At 43.0% G+C, this 13,075-nt stretch overlaps 1 protein-coding gene across 1 annotated transcript; it reads left to right on the top strand.

Moving 5' to 3' along the window:
- Positions 1–495: 495 nt before the first annotated feature.
- rbm24a (RNA binding motif protein 24a) lies at positions 496–12,474 on the top strand (the record flags this gene model as incomplete). The annotated part of the gene is made up of 3 exons (XM_084327491.1): positions 496–663; positions 5,904–6,027; positions 12,416–12,474. The coding sequence occupies 3 exons, from the start codon at positions 496–498 to the stop codon at positions 12,472–12,474; spliced, it is 351 nt and encodes a 116-aa protein (XP_084183617.1).
- Between the last annotated feature and the right edge of the window lie 601 nt (positions 12,475–13,075).

The following is a 13,075-nucleotide window of genomic DNA, read 5'->3' as shown; positions in this document are numbered from 1 at the left end:
GCGCGTCTATAGCGGCTCCCGGGGCCCCGGGGGGGGGGGGGGGGCGGCCCGGGGGGGCGGTGCTGCAGAGACGGTCCAGGCCGCCCCCACCGCGTCCAGAGACCAACGGGGTGGAGTTACACTCAGTGCGCTTTTACAGGAATGGGTCCGAACACATTCAGTTAGACACGACAGTTATAGGAGGAAGAAGAGTTGAAAAACACCTGATGATCTTTTTGGGACCATCATCCGCTCCACAATAATAACTCCTTTAAGTGTCGGAAGATAATCTACCTCGAATCTTTCCCTTTTTGTCGAGTAATTGTCTCATTATTATTCTTTCCGCTTCTGAAGCCGCAAAGTTAGTACAGTAGAGTCAGCTGCACCTTTATTCTAAGGCACGACTTTTATAACAACGTGACTTGTTGATAAGGAGACTATTCTGCACTATTCTTTTTATTGTTCCTTTTTAATTGTGTATTTTTTTTGCACTAAAGAAGTATAGCAGCGGTGAAGATGCACACCACGCAAAAGGACACGACATATACGAAGATTTTTGTCGGAGGTCTACCGTATCACACAACGGACTCCAGCCTGAGGAAATATTTCGAAGTGTTCGGTGAGATCGAAGAGGCGGTGGTTATTACCGACAGACAGACCGGCAAGTCTAGGGGTTATGGATTCGTAAGTATATCCCGTTATTAATAATAACAAATATAATTTGGCCACTTCTATAATAGTGCACAGACGGGAGAATCTGACTATGCCTTATTATACATCACGTGGTGGTGGTGTATAACTATATTATTTCATATTTTGTGTTGATTGACCAGAATACAACACAATATGTGGTTTCACGTGCAGGTATGTGGATATTATCTCCCCCACGTGTCACTTGACAACTATCTGTCTATATGTCATGTATGTCATATGAATTGAAAATGGGGGACCCTGATGTAAACAAGACGAAAGTCTTTCTCTGGTCTGCATCCCCTTAACAATTGTGTGTATTGAGCCGTACTGTATTGTACCCATTCTGCAATCCGTTAATAAAGTTTTCAATCAATCAATCAATCAACTTGTTGCTCCCTCACGACGCGCTCAAGAGTTTCACACAACTTGTCAGTTTTGTTGGCTAAGCAAAAACGCCATGATGTCATCATCATGATACCCCCCCCCCCCCCGGGGGGCAATAATGTGAAACGGAAACAATGTATTTGGTGTCATTGTGGTATTTTCTCATGAGGCTAATTGATTGTGCGCGCCGCGAAGAGTATAGGCCTATTGTTTTATATAATGTATTAAAAAAAAATATATATCTCTTGGGAAGACCAGTTACTCCATACATTCCGACGGAGACTGCCAAAAACAACCATAGGTTTATTTTCTGTTTATTATGCTAAGCCAGGCCAGGAAAAGTAACAAATTGAAGTCAATAAAAAGTCAAGTTTTAATTTAAATCTAAAAGAAAAAAGGACTATCTTATACAAGCCCCCTGTCTGTGTGTGTGGAGGTCTAGAATCCACCCCCACGTGCCCAGTGCCCACTAGGCTGCCCAGAGTGCAGGGGCCACAGACCAAACATGGGCCTCCAGACTAAGTGATGATCATATAATGTTGTTGCATTGTGGTCTTTTTCGCTGCACTTGAATCACAAGGCCATTACCCACCTGTTAGCTTCTACTTAATCAATGTACAATAACATTAATTCATTCATTCACCCATTCATTCATTCATTCATTCATTCATTCATTCATTCATTCATTCATTCATTCATTCATTCATCCATTCATCCATTCATTCATTCATTCATTCATATATCCATCCATCCCATGACCCATCACTCACTTCAAATGTTGGCCCTTGGCAGTATGTACATGGTCCTATAGATACTCAGTGTTTACTTGACCCTATAGTACTAGTAGTAGTAGTAGTAGTAGTAGTAGTAGTAGTAGTAGTAGTAGTAGTAGTAGTAGTAGTAGTAGTAGTAGTAGTAGTAGTAGTAGGTTATTCAGTCATCATCTCACACAATACAGTATACACAATCATTTAACAATATTTTATTTGACAGTGACTGAAAAGGTACAGACTGAAGCATAATGCTTATACACGCCTGTCCTATATTCTTAACAAAATTAAGACTCAAACAGTATTCTAAAAGAAAATAGCAAAAAAAAACAGTATTATTCACCTTTGTGGTTTTCAAAAAATAGCTTTACAAACCATTTTCTTAAAAACCAAAAGCGAATGACTCATTCTTATAACTGTATATCAGCATTGTTCCACAAGTTAACCCCCAACAATAGAAATACACCTCCTTTTAATCCATTTTAAGCTTTTTGAACAGTAAATCTACAAATATCTCTCAAATCATATTTTCTTTCATGTATTGAAAAAAATACTTGGCCTTAGGTACTCAGTGTGTACTTGGTTCTATAGGTACTCAGTGTGTACTTGGTTCTATAGGTACTCAGTGTGTACTTGGTCCTATAGGTACTCAGTGTGTACTTGGTCCTATAGGTACTCAGTGTGTACTTGGTCCTATAGGTACTCAGTGTGTACTTGGTCCTATAGATACTCAGTGTGTACTTGGTCCTATAGATACTCAGTGTGTACTTGGTCCTATAGATACTCAGTGTGTACTTGGTTCTATGGTACTCAGTGTGTACTTGGTCCTATAGATACTCAGTGTGTACTTGGTCCTATAGATACTCAGTGTGTACTTGGTCCTATAGATACTCAGTGTGTACTTGGTTCTATAGATACTCAGTGTGTACTTGGTTCTATAGATACTCAGTGTGTACTTGGTTCTATAGATACTCAGTGTGTACTTGGTTCTATAGGTACTCAGTGTGTACTTGGTTCTATAGGTACTCAGTATATACTTGGCCTATAGGTACTCAGTGTGTACTTGGCCTATAGGTACTCAGTGTGTACTTGGTTCTATGGTACTCAGTGTGTACTTGGTCCTATAGATACTCAGTGTGTACTTGGTCCTATAGATACTCAGTGTGTACTTGGTCCTATAGATACTCAGTGTGTACTTGGTCCTATAGATACTCAGTGTGTACTTGGTTCTATAGATACTCAGTGTGTACTTGGTTCTATAGATACTCAGTGTGTACTTGGTTCTATAGGTACTCAGTGTGTACTCGGTTCTATAGGTACTCAGTATATACTTGGCCTATAGGTACTCAGTGTGTACTTGGTCATATAGGTAGTAGGGGTGTAAAGGTACACGTATCCGTACCGAACCGTTTCAGTGTGTACCCTACTGTACCGAATGGCTGTGTACCCAACGAATACAACAGTATGTTAACTACTAACGACGGCCACCGGGGGCTGTTTTTTCCCCACAATCTAATATAATTATTCTTTAAAATAAAATTATTTACAAGTCGGTTATTAATTTCAATATAGAATATTCGTTGACAGCATTACAAGTACAATTAGTTACTGCACACTACATCACCCCTGAGTGGAACTTGGAAAGCCAAACTTTCCCCCCACTGTACCGAAAACCCGTACCGAACCGTGACTTCAAAGCCGAGGCACGTACCGAACCGTGGTTTTTGTGTACCGTTAGTACTAGGGATGCCCCGATCGATCGGCCAGCGATCGGTATCGGCCGATATTCAGTATAAATATGAGATTGGTGAATTCCGATAATGCTTTATTTTCGCCGATCGTGAAAACCGATCGAAAAACATGATTTGACCAAAGCAGAGTATACCAATAGGGTCCAGCTGCAGCGCCGGAGAATCCTGGCTGCAGCTGGAGGCTACTTGAGTATACACACAGACAGTGGAGCTGTTTGCAGATAGCGAGCATTTTGACTTGTTGCGTGGTGGCGATGTCTCGCAGATAATACAACTACAAGTATGATTATATAATATATATATTTTATTAAAAAAAAATATATATATATATATATATTTTTTTTTTATATATATAAAGCCAAAAACGATCGGTATCGGCCGATATGGCTCATAGACAATCGGTGATCGGTATCGGTGGCAAAAAACGTGATCGGGGCATCCCTGGTTAGTACTCATCCCTTGGTCCCAGGAAAATTCCCTTTGAACTCTGTCATACTGTCATACAGTATTGCAATGCAACACCACACAGTATATTTGTGCCACAATACAAAAAACTCTGTGCTCTGCCAAACTACACACATACATTATTCACGTTACTTTGACCGTTTCCTAAAAATAAATGTTTTAGGTCGACCAAGGGGGCAATTGTTTGCGACGTTTCTTTGTTAAAGATATTCCTCTTTTGTCAAAATGCTATATTGGGAATTCTAGATCAGTGGCCATTGTTGTGACATCATCCTCCTCATCATCATCAGCGTGCTCAGTTCTCACATGTGATGATGGGACCTGGAAGGAAGAGGGGTCAGAGGTCACACACACCGGGCCACAACGAGTTTCACTGAGCTGCTAATAAAGCGTGGTGGTGGCGGCGACGGGACTCTTTTTTTTATCCACTTTTTCTCCCATTTTTCTATATTTTCTCCCATCCCAATTTCGTATCATCCAATTCAACCCTCCCCTGTCACGAACGCTGTTTCTTGCCTCCCACAAGCCGGCTGCAATGTGGACTAAGTCATACATAGCACAAGTCCCCTCCGGTACTTGAGGTAACAGCAGTCGCATCTTTTCACCTGCGCAGCTCGATCTCTCAGTGGCGAGGAGTAACGCGTGGGAGGCTCACGCTGCCCCCGACACTTCCTGATTCTACTGACCTGTAGGAGTCGCTGTCCACAACGCCCGATCCCCACCCATCAGTTTCCCACCCCCTAATACGGCCAATGTGTATTAGTACGGACGACCAGCTAAACTGAAAGTAAATGTGGAGCGCTGGGCTCGAACTGACGAGCCCAGCGTCTCCAGCATTTCGTGGCGAGCGCCTTGCCCACTACGCCACGTAGCCGCCACGGCGACGGGACTCTTAACCCTTTCACTGCCACACACTACCAAATTGTTAACCCTTTCACTATACCACACTGTCTGTAGTGTGATAGTAAAGGGTTAACCTTCTGTAGTGTGGTAGTGAAAGGGTTAATGGCGCCGTCTCTCTGGGGGTCAGACTGTGTCATCCTGTAACTCAGCCAGGCTGCAGGTCCTCCCGCTGCTGCTGCTGCTCTCTCTCCAACATCTCCAGTGAGAGCTGTGAACGTTACGGACCACCAGTCAAAAGTCCAGAATACGTGTTCGAATCCAGCTCCCGGCGTTGTCACCAGCTTGGCTGGCCGTTCACACTAATACAATTGGCAGTATTAGGGGGTGGGGAAAGCTGGCGGGTGGGTCCTGGGCGTTGTGGACAGCGACCCCTACAGTTCGGTCGGGGGGGCCTGCGCAGCGAGGGTAGGATCTGGAGAGAGGTAGTGTGACCTCCCACACGCTACACTCTCCCGGTGAGAATCTGCGCTGCCAGGCTGGCTGCCGGCTGGCTGCACATGCGTCGGAGGAAAGCATGTGACAGTCTCCGGCCTCTCGGACCAATAGTAGGGGAAAGTGCGCAACAACCAGGAAGGGGGTTGGGAATTGGCATAACGACTAACAGTGGGATGGGAAAAAGAAAAAAAAAATCAGAAAAAAGAGGGGGAAAAAGATTAAGAAAAAAAGGCCAGAATACCTGCTGGCTTCTTGATGCTGGATTTGTGGCCAGACACGCTTGCGCACGCACACACACACACGCGCGCACACACACATGTACATGCACACATGTGGACACGCACACTCTCACACATACACATACACACACATAGCACACACACACACACACACGTCATGAGCTCACACAAGTGCTTGTTCACTTACGCATGGACACTTCTCTCTCTCTCTCTCTCTCTCTCTCACACTCATACACACGACACACGCACACACCTCTATAACCCACCTCTCCTCTGTCTTTAAGGTCACGATGGCGGATCGCTCGGCTGCAGACCGGGCCTGTAAGGACCCCAACCCCATCATCGACGGCAGGAAGGCCAACGTCAACCTAGCCTACCTGGGGGCCAAGCCACGGGTGATGCAGCCAGGTACAACACAAGATTCAAGATTCAAGAGGTTGAGGGCGGCTAGGTGGTGCAAGGCGCTCGCCACCAATGCAGGAGACGCTGGGTTCGAGCCCAGCTCTCCGTGTTGCTATCAGCTTGGCCGGTCGTTCATACTAACACAATTGGCAGTGTTAGGGGGTAGGAAAGCTGATGGGTGGGGATCGGACGTTGTGGACAGCGACTCCTACAGGTCGGTTGGTGCGCCTGCGCAGCAGAATCAGGAAGCGACGGGGGCGGCGTGTCCCTCCCACGCAGACCCCCGCCGCTGAGAAATCGCGCTGTGCAGGTGAAAAGATGCGACGGCTGCTTCCTCGAGTACCGGAGGCAGTGTTTCTCAACTGGTGGGTCGCGACCAAAGTGGGTCGCGGGGCCATTTTGAGTGGGTCGCGGAAGTATGTGATTTTTTTTTTTTTTTTTTTTTTTTTACTTTTTTTAACTTTTTTTTTTCTCACTACCTATCTTTGTGAAAGTGGCTTCTCAGCTCTGGTCCAGCTGAAGACAAAGCGGAGGAACAGATTGGACATTGAGCATGACCTCAGAGTTGCTTTGTCTACCATCACAGCAAACATCATCCCCAGTTATCCCATTAGTTCCCTGCATGTTAAGCTAAGAAGTCTGCTAAGAAGGATATATTATTTATTATTATTTTATTTCATTGTGTTTTTAGCCCTTAGTTGCACTTTTGTTGCAACCCCAGTTATCCCATTAGTTCCCCCAAACGTAGGTCTGTTATGTTAAGCTAAGAAATCTGCTAAGAAGCATATTATTTATTATTATTTTATTTCATTTGGTTTTAGCCCTAGTTGCACTTTTGTTGCAACCTCAGTTATCCCATTAGTTCCCCCAAATTTAGGTCTGTTATGTTAAGCTAAGAAATCTGCTAAGAAGCATATATTATTTATTATTCTTTTATTTCATTGGGTTTTTAGCAATAGTTGCACTTTTGTTGCACTTTTTTGTGTTTATTTCATGTTTTGAAAGATTGCGTATTACTGCAATTTTTTTTTTACATAAATCATAGTCGTTCAAAATTTTGGGTCGCGACTTAATGACTAAGGAAAATGTTGGGTCCCGAGGCTAGACCAGTTGAGAACCACTGCCGGAGGGGACACGTGATGTATGGCTTCGTCCACATTGCAGCCGGCTTGTGGGAGGCATGGCCTAACAGCGTTCGAGACAGGGGAGGGTAGAATTGGACGATACGAAATTGGGGATGGGAGAAAAATAGAAACATGGGAGAAAAAAGTAGATACAAAAAAAAATCAAGAGGTTTATTTGTCACATACATATACCAGGGCATACAGTGAAATGCGGGTGGTCATGCCCGCTTTGATTGTGCAATAATACTAATAATAAAATAGACATAAAAAAACAGGTAATCATCATCGTCAGGTGACTCTATCACTCTCCAACCCATTCTGTCCCCACTTCTTCTCTCCAACTCCGTGACTCCGCCTCTCACTCCGCTCCAATCACAGACGTCGTCTACCCAGCCTCTTCTTGGTCTTCCACTTCCTCTCTTTCCATCCACCTTCCCCATCACCACCTTCTTGAACATCTCCCCGCTGGATCCTCTCAGAACATGCCCGTTCTGAGAAGACCTAAGATGTGCGTGATAAAAATAGACATGCTAAATTCCTGAGAAGGCACTGGTTCCTATGTACACTACTATACAATATACAATTTTAACTCTGTCATTATGCTGTACTTATTATATCTAAACTATACTATACAAGAGCCACATCTGTTCTTTCCTTAGAGTGACTTTTATATTCCTCATTCGGAGTCTCCTGGCCATTTTCGTTTTAGTTTTTGAGGACTGCATACTTTTTTTGCAAACCAAAACAACATACTTTTTATCCTTATAGCACATGAATGAGCTTGGTCTCTTTTGAAAGATGACATTCTGAAGTTTCTGATTCCAGAAAAGAAATTCACTTTTAGTGCTAACGTAATAGAGTAACATAGGTCTGAACTTGAGTTGTAAAAAAACGTGTTAATCAAGTTTTTCTGTAGTAGTTAGTAGTCCAGAGGTTGTATTTCCCCAGAAGGTGGTATGGCTTACAAATCCAGACGGAGCCATAGCCTGAAGCCAAATTTCATAAAGATCCATTCAGAAATTTGTGATGAGGAGTGATTTTGGTAAACTGTGTACAAAGAAAAACTCAGTTTTCTCATAGACTTCAATTCATTTGGCTTCCTGTTAAAGAATTTAGTTGTTCACCTAGATCCCTGATTCACACATCCCCACATAGGGTATCATTGGAAGCCAGACTCATTGGCTACAATGATCCACAATCATTTTTCGAGATCGGATCTAGATTGACGGAACTACTGCAGCCTGAGTCGGGAGTGGTATTTTGCGCAATACCGTGTACTTTGCACAAGCCTCAAATACCGGCATGTAACTCGAGAACCGCTGAACGGATTTTGTCGGATTTTGTCGCTTTCGACAGGCAACACATAAGCCTTCAATTCGATATATATATTGTATTACAAAATATGCACACCCGAGCCACAAGGGATCGCCAAAGTGCCGGTTGCAAAAAGTCCGAAAAACGTCCCATATGCGGGTCGGCGCATGCTAAGAGGTAGTGACTTTTCCATTTTGTTTAAAGTGACATTTTGTTTAAAGCGACACAACGCCTCTACATAATTAATGTACAATAACTTCATTCATTCATATATCCATCCATCCCATGGCCCATCACTCAAATGCCAAGAGTTGTACCTTTCCTGCTGACTTGTCGTACAGAACTTGTAAGTCGCTTTGGATAAAAGCGTTCAGCTAAAATGACTTTAAATGTAAATGTCAATACAGGTGGATTAGAACTTTAACTCTTTCAGGTGTACGTCACTTGGAATATCTTGAATTCTGTCTCAGAATTGTAAAACCCCACAGCTTGGCCAGTAGCCATGGTGACGTGTGAAAAGGACTTGGCTTCAAGGCCCCGTGGACGCCACCTCTAACAGGGGTTTTCAAAGGCCTGTGAGACGGCATTAACCTTCTGTAGTGTGGTAGTGAAAGGGTTAAGAATGTTTTTTCTATGTGACACGCTTCGGAGCGACACAGGGGCTGCCCCCCCCCCCCCCCCCGGCCGGGACTAACAGGCCGGGTAGGAGCTCGTTTTGAATATCGAACATTTATGAAGATGAGAAGAAGACGTAGGGTGACACTAATGTCAGCCCCGCACTCCGTTAGGGAGGACCAATGGGAAAACAGTTTTGTGATTGGAGGCGGGATGTGCGATTATTTAAAAAAAGGGTGGGTTCCCATGAATAAAAAACAAAACAAGAATGTAACTAAGATATTAGAATATAAAACGCTTTGGTACATATTATGTATGTGTACTACAGTACATCCAGCCACATATAGAGTAACAAGTGTATTTGTCACATTATACATGTACAATGGTAGTCAAATGCTTCCTCTGTGACTTTGTGGGCTATTTAACCCTTTCAACCGTCGGTAGTGTGATAGTGAAGGGTTAACCTTCTGTGTATTGTCACAGTGAAAGGATTAACCGTTTGGTAGTGCGGCAGTGAAAGGGTTAAAGGGCCAACTCACCCCCTACAAGCCCGTTCTACCCCCTCCCAAAGTCGTTGCCTATATGTTGCGACCTGTGGATGCAGTTGGTTGATGTGTAGTTCACGGTTTAGGTCTCATTCTTTTTTCTTTTTCTTTTTTTTTTTATCTTTCTTCCCCTCCTTTTTCCCGATTTTTCTCCCATCCCACCCTTCCTGGTTGTTGCGTACTTTCCCCTACTGTTGGTCCGGGAGACCGGAGACTGTCACATGCTTTCCTCCGACGCATGTGCAGCCTGGGGCAGGCCAACCTGGCCGCGCAGGTTCTCACCGGGGAGAGTGTAGCGTGTGGGAGGCCACACTATCTCTCCTCAGTTCCAACCCTCGCTGAGCAGGCGCCCCGACCGAACTGTAGGGGTCGCTGTCCACAACGCCCAGGACCCACCCTTCAGCTTTCCCACCCCCTGATACAGCCAATTGTATCAGTGTGAGAGGCCAGCCAAGCTGATAGCAACGCCGGGAGCTGGATTCGAACAGGCGAATCCAGTGTCTCCCGGTGTTGGTGACGAACGTAATCTCCGTGCGCCACCTGCCCCCCCTAGGTCTCATTCTTAAAGGAATCCGCCAACATTATGAGAAATGCCCTCAGCGTTTTCTCCAGAGTCAGACAAGAAGATGGATACCAATCAGCTAGCCTCGCTTAAAAGTCCGGGAGAGGTGTTTGTGGCCAACAGCTAGCCTAGCTCAGGGGTCAGGGGTCAGCAACCTTTACTATCAAAAGAGCCACTTTTCCCCCCTCCCACAAAATAAAATGCTCAGGGAGCCGCACAACCTATTTACCCTTAAAATGAAGATAACACAGTGTATAACGTTTTATATATCCCCAAGCATACCCCACAGTTAGCATAAAACGCCTGACAATTGTATACCCAAAGTAATTTGCGATTTATTATACTTTATACTTATAGCACAGTTTGTTGCATTAGTGGAATTATAAAGCAACAAAAAGAAACATTTTTACTTTTTATTGCTGTTTTTACCTGTTATAACAAAGGGAAACCTCAAACTCTTATGAAGAGGAGAAAAAAGACTGGCTAAGTAGACGATTTTTAAATAAAACACAGAAGAGGAGACAAAACACTGGTGTCTGTAGACCGACGTTGAAATAAAACCCTGAACTATTCAGGTATATTTGAGTCCTTCCCTTATTTGTGGAACATTTATAAAATGAAAAGTAGGCCACTTTGAAAAAAGACTACCATGTGTAGACCTACCTTGAAATAAAACACAAAAAAGGAGAAAAAACACTGGCATCTGTAGACCTACTTTGAAATAAAACCCTGAACTATGCAGCTCTATTTGAGTCCTTCCCTTATTTGTGGAAAATCTATAAAATAAAAAGTAAATTTTTCGTTGTTCGCAAATTTCGTACCACATATCAGGCATATAGGTAAGCCTGCATCGTTAGTCGTGAAAGCAAATTAATCTGTCCACGCTGAATTAAACCCTCTATTTTCCTCAGACTTTCCTTTTTTGGATTTATCCATGGTTAGTTTACCGGGGGGTCGGAAACTCAAGATTAGCCACTTGCAGACCGCAGGGAGAGGCGTGGGGTGTGACGTACTGTATATTTTAGTTGATGAAATATTTTTGTTGACTAAATATTTTAGTTGATGAAATATGTTTTCATTTCAGTGTCACAGTATGACACCGATCTCCAAAATAAGAGAACAAAAAAGAAATTAATTTATTTTTATTTTTTATAAACTAAATCCTCAATTTGAATAAAGTGATTAATCTGATTAAATTAGTATTTTTCTTTTATTAAATCAACTTTCTTTAATGAATATAACTCATCAGTTTCGTCAAAATAAATAATCCAATAGGGGCACAGTTGGCATGAAAGTGATGGTGACGTCTTATAGTATAATATTATAATATTAGTGTAGCCTAATCTTTAGCAACTGTGAAGAAAACCCCCATTGGTTTAAACAGATTGAATAGACACAAAAAAAAAGAAAAAAAAATATTAAAAAGAAAAAATTTGAATGTTGATTTAGAATTCGAATGTCAACATTATGATCGAAGCTTTGAAGCTTCAAAGCATTCGGTACAATTCTATTTGCCAGACGGTTAACAAGAAAATCAAGTCTGTTCTATTTGTCACCTGAAGAGTTCCAAGTTCCGCCAGCACCCTCAGAATACGCCCTGGTGCTCAGAGCAACGACATACAGGAGTTATGAAATAGTTCACATCATGTATGTATATGAAAGGAAATATTCTACCAACATGAAGGTAGGAAAATGAAGGGAACATTTGTTTCCCTTGTCATCCCTGTGTCATGGTCAGGGGTGTCACTCCCTTGTGTTGCAGGCCCACAAAGTCCTTTGTGATATTTAAAGGGACACACCAACATTATGGGAAATGCACTTACCGTCAGAGTCTGACGAGAGGATAGATGCCGGTTTCCTCTCTGTGTGCGTTCAGTAGAAAGCTCTCCTTCCACTCCGGAGAAGACGCTGAACGCTCCTTCAGCCGCTATCCAAACCTTTTCTAAATTCACCTTTACTTCCTGTTATCGTTTCTAAATCCACCTTTACTTCCTGTTATCGTTTCTAAATTCACCTTTACTTCCTGTTATCGTTTCTAAATTCACCTTTATTTCCTGTTATCGTTTCTAAATTCACCTTTACTTCCTGTTATCGTTTCTAAATTCACCTTTACTTCCTGTTATCGTTCGATAAATTCACCTTTACTTCCTGTTATCGTTTCTAAATTCACCTTTACTTCCTGTTATTCACCTTTACTTCCTGTTATTCACCTTTACTTCCTGTTATCGTTTCAGGTTTCACCTTCGGCGTGCCCCAAATCCACCCTGCGTTCATCCAAAGGCCTTATGGGTAAGTGTGCAGCGACGTTGTCTATGTTAGTCGGAGAGGCGTTGCGATGAGTGCGTTCAATGCTTACTCCCTGACATAGCATTTTTAAGATATATTCATATCTCACTTGATATTGTTTGCTAATTGGTAATATCAATCTGATTGTTTTGTCTTTGCTGCCATTTCTCCCCTCAAATAGATGATGGATGATAATTTTAAGTGGAAGTGTCAACGTATTTATACTGCTCCTTTTATCACTGTCCACCAAAGCGGACCGTAATGCTAATTCAAGGTTTGTGTGTTTGTTTGTGCGAATGTGTTTGTTTTCAGAGTGCTGTGTGTGTGTGTGTGTGTGTGTGTGTGTGTGGGTGTGCGTGTGTGTGTGTGTGCATGTGTGCGTGTGTTAGCGTGTCTGTCTGTCTATCTGTATGTGTATTCCTGTGTGTGTCTGCATGTTTGTGTATACATGTTTAGTGCTTGTGTGTGTGTGTGTGTGTGTGTGTGTGTGTGTGTGTGTGTGTGTGTGTGTGTGTGCTGTCCATCTGTCTGTCTGTTTGCTTGTGCATGTACGTGTGTGTGTGTGTGTGTGTGTGTGTGTGTGTGTGCGTGTACATGTTTAGTGCTTG

Source organism: Notolepis coatsorum, assembly GCF_963971535.1.
Source record: "Notolepis coatsorum genome assembly, chromosome: 13".
NCBI lineage: Eukaryota > Metazoa > Chordata > Actinopteri > Aulopiformes > Paralepididae > Notolepis > Notolepis coatsorum.
The sequence above is the reverse complement of the archived record's forward strand: the minus strand, read 5'-3'. Positions and strand labels throughout refer to the sequence as shown.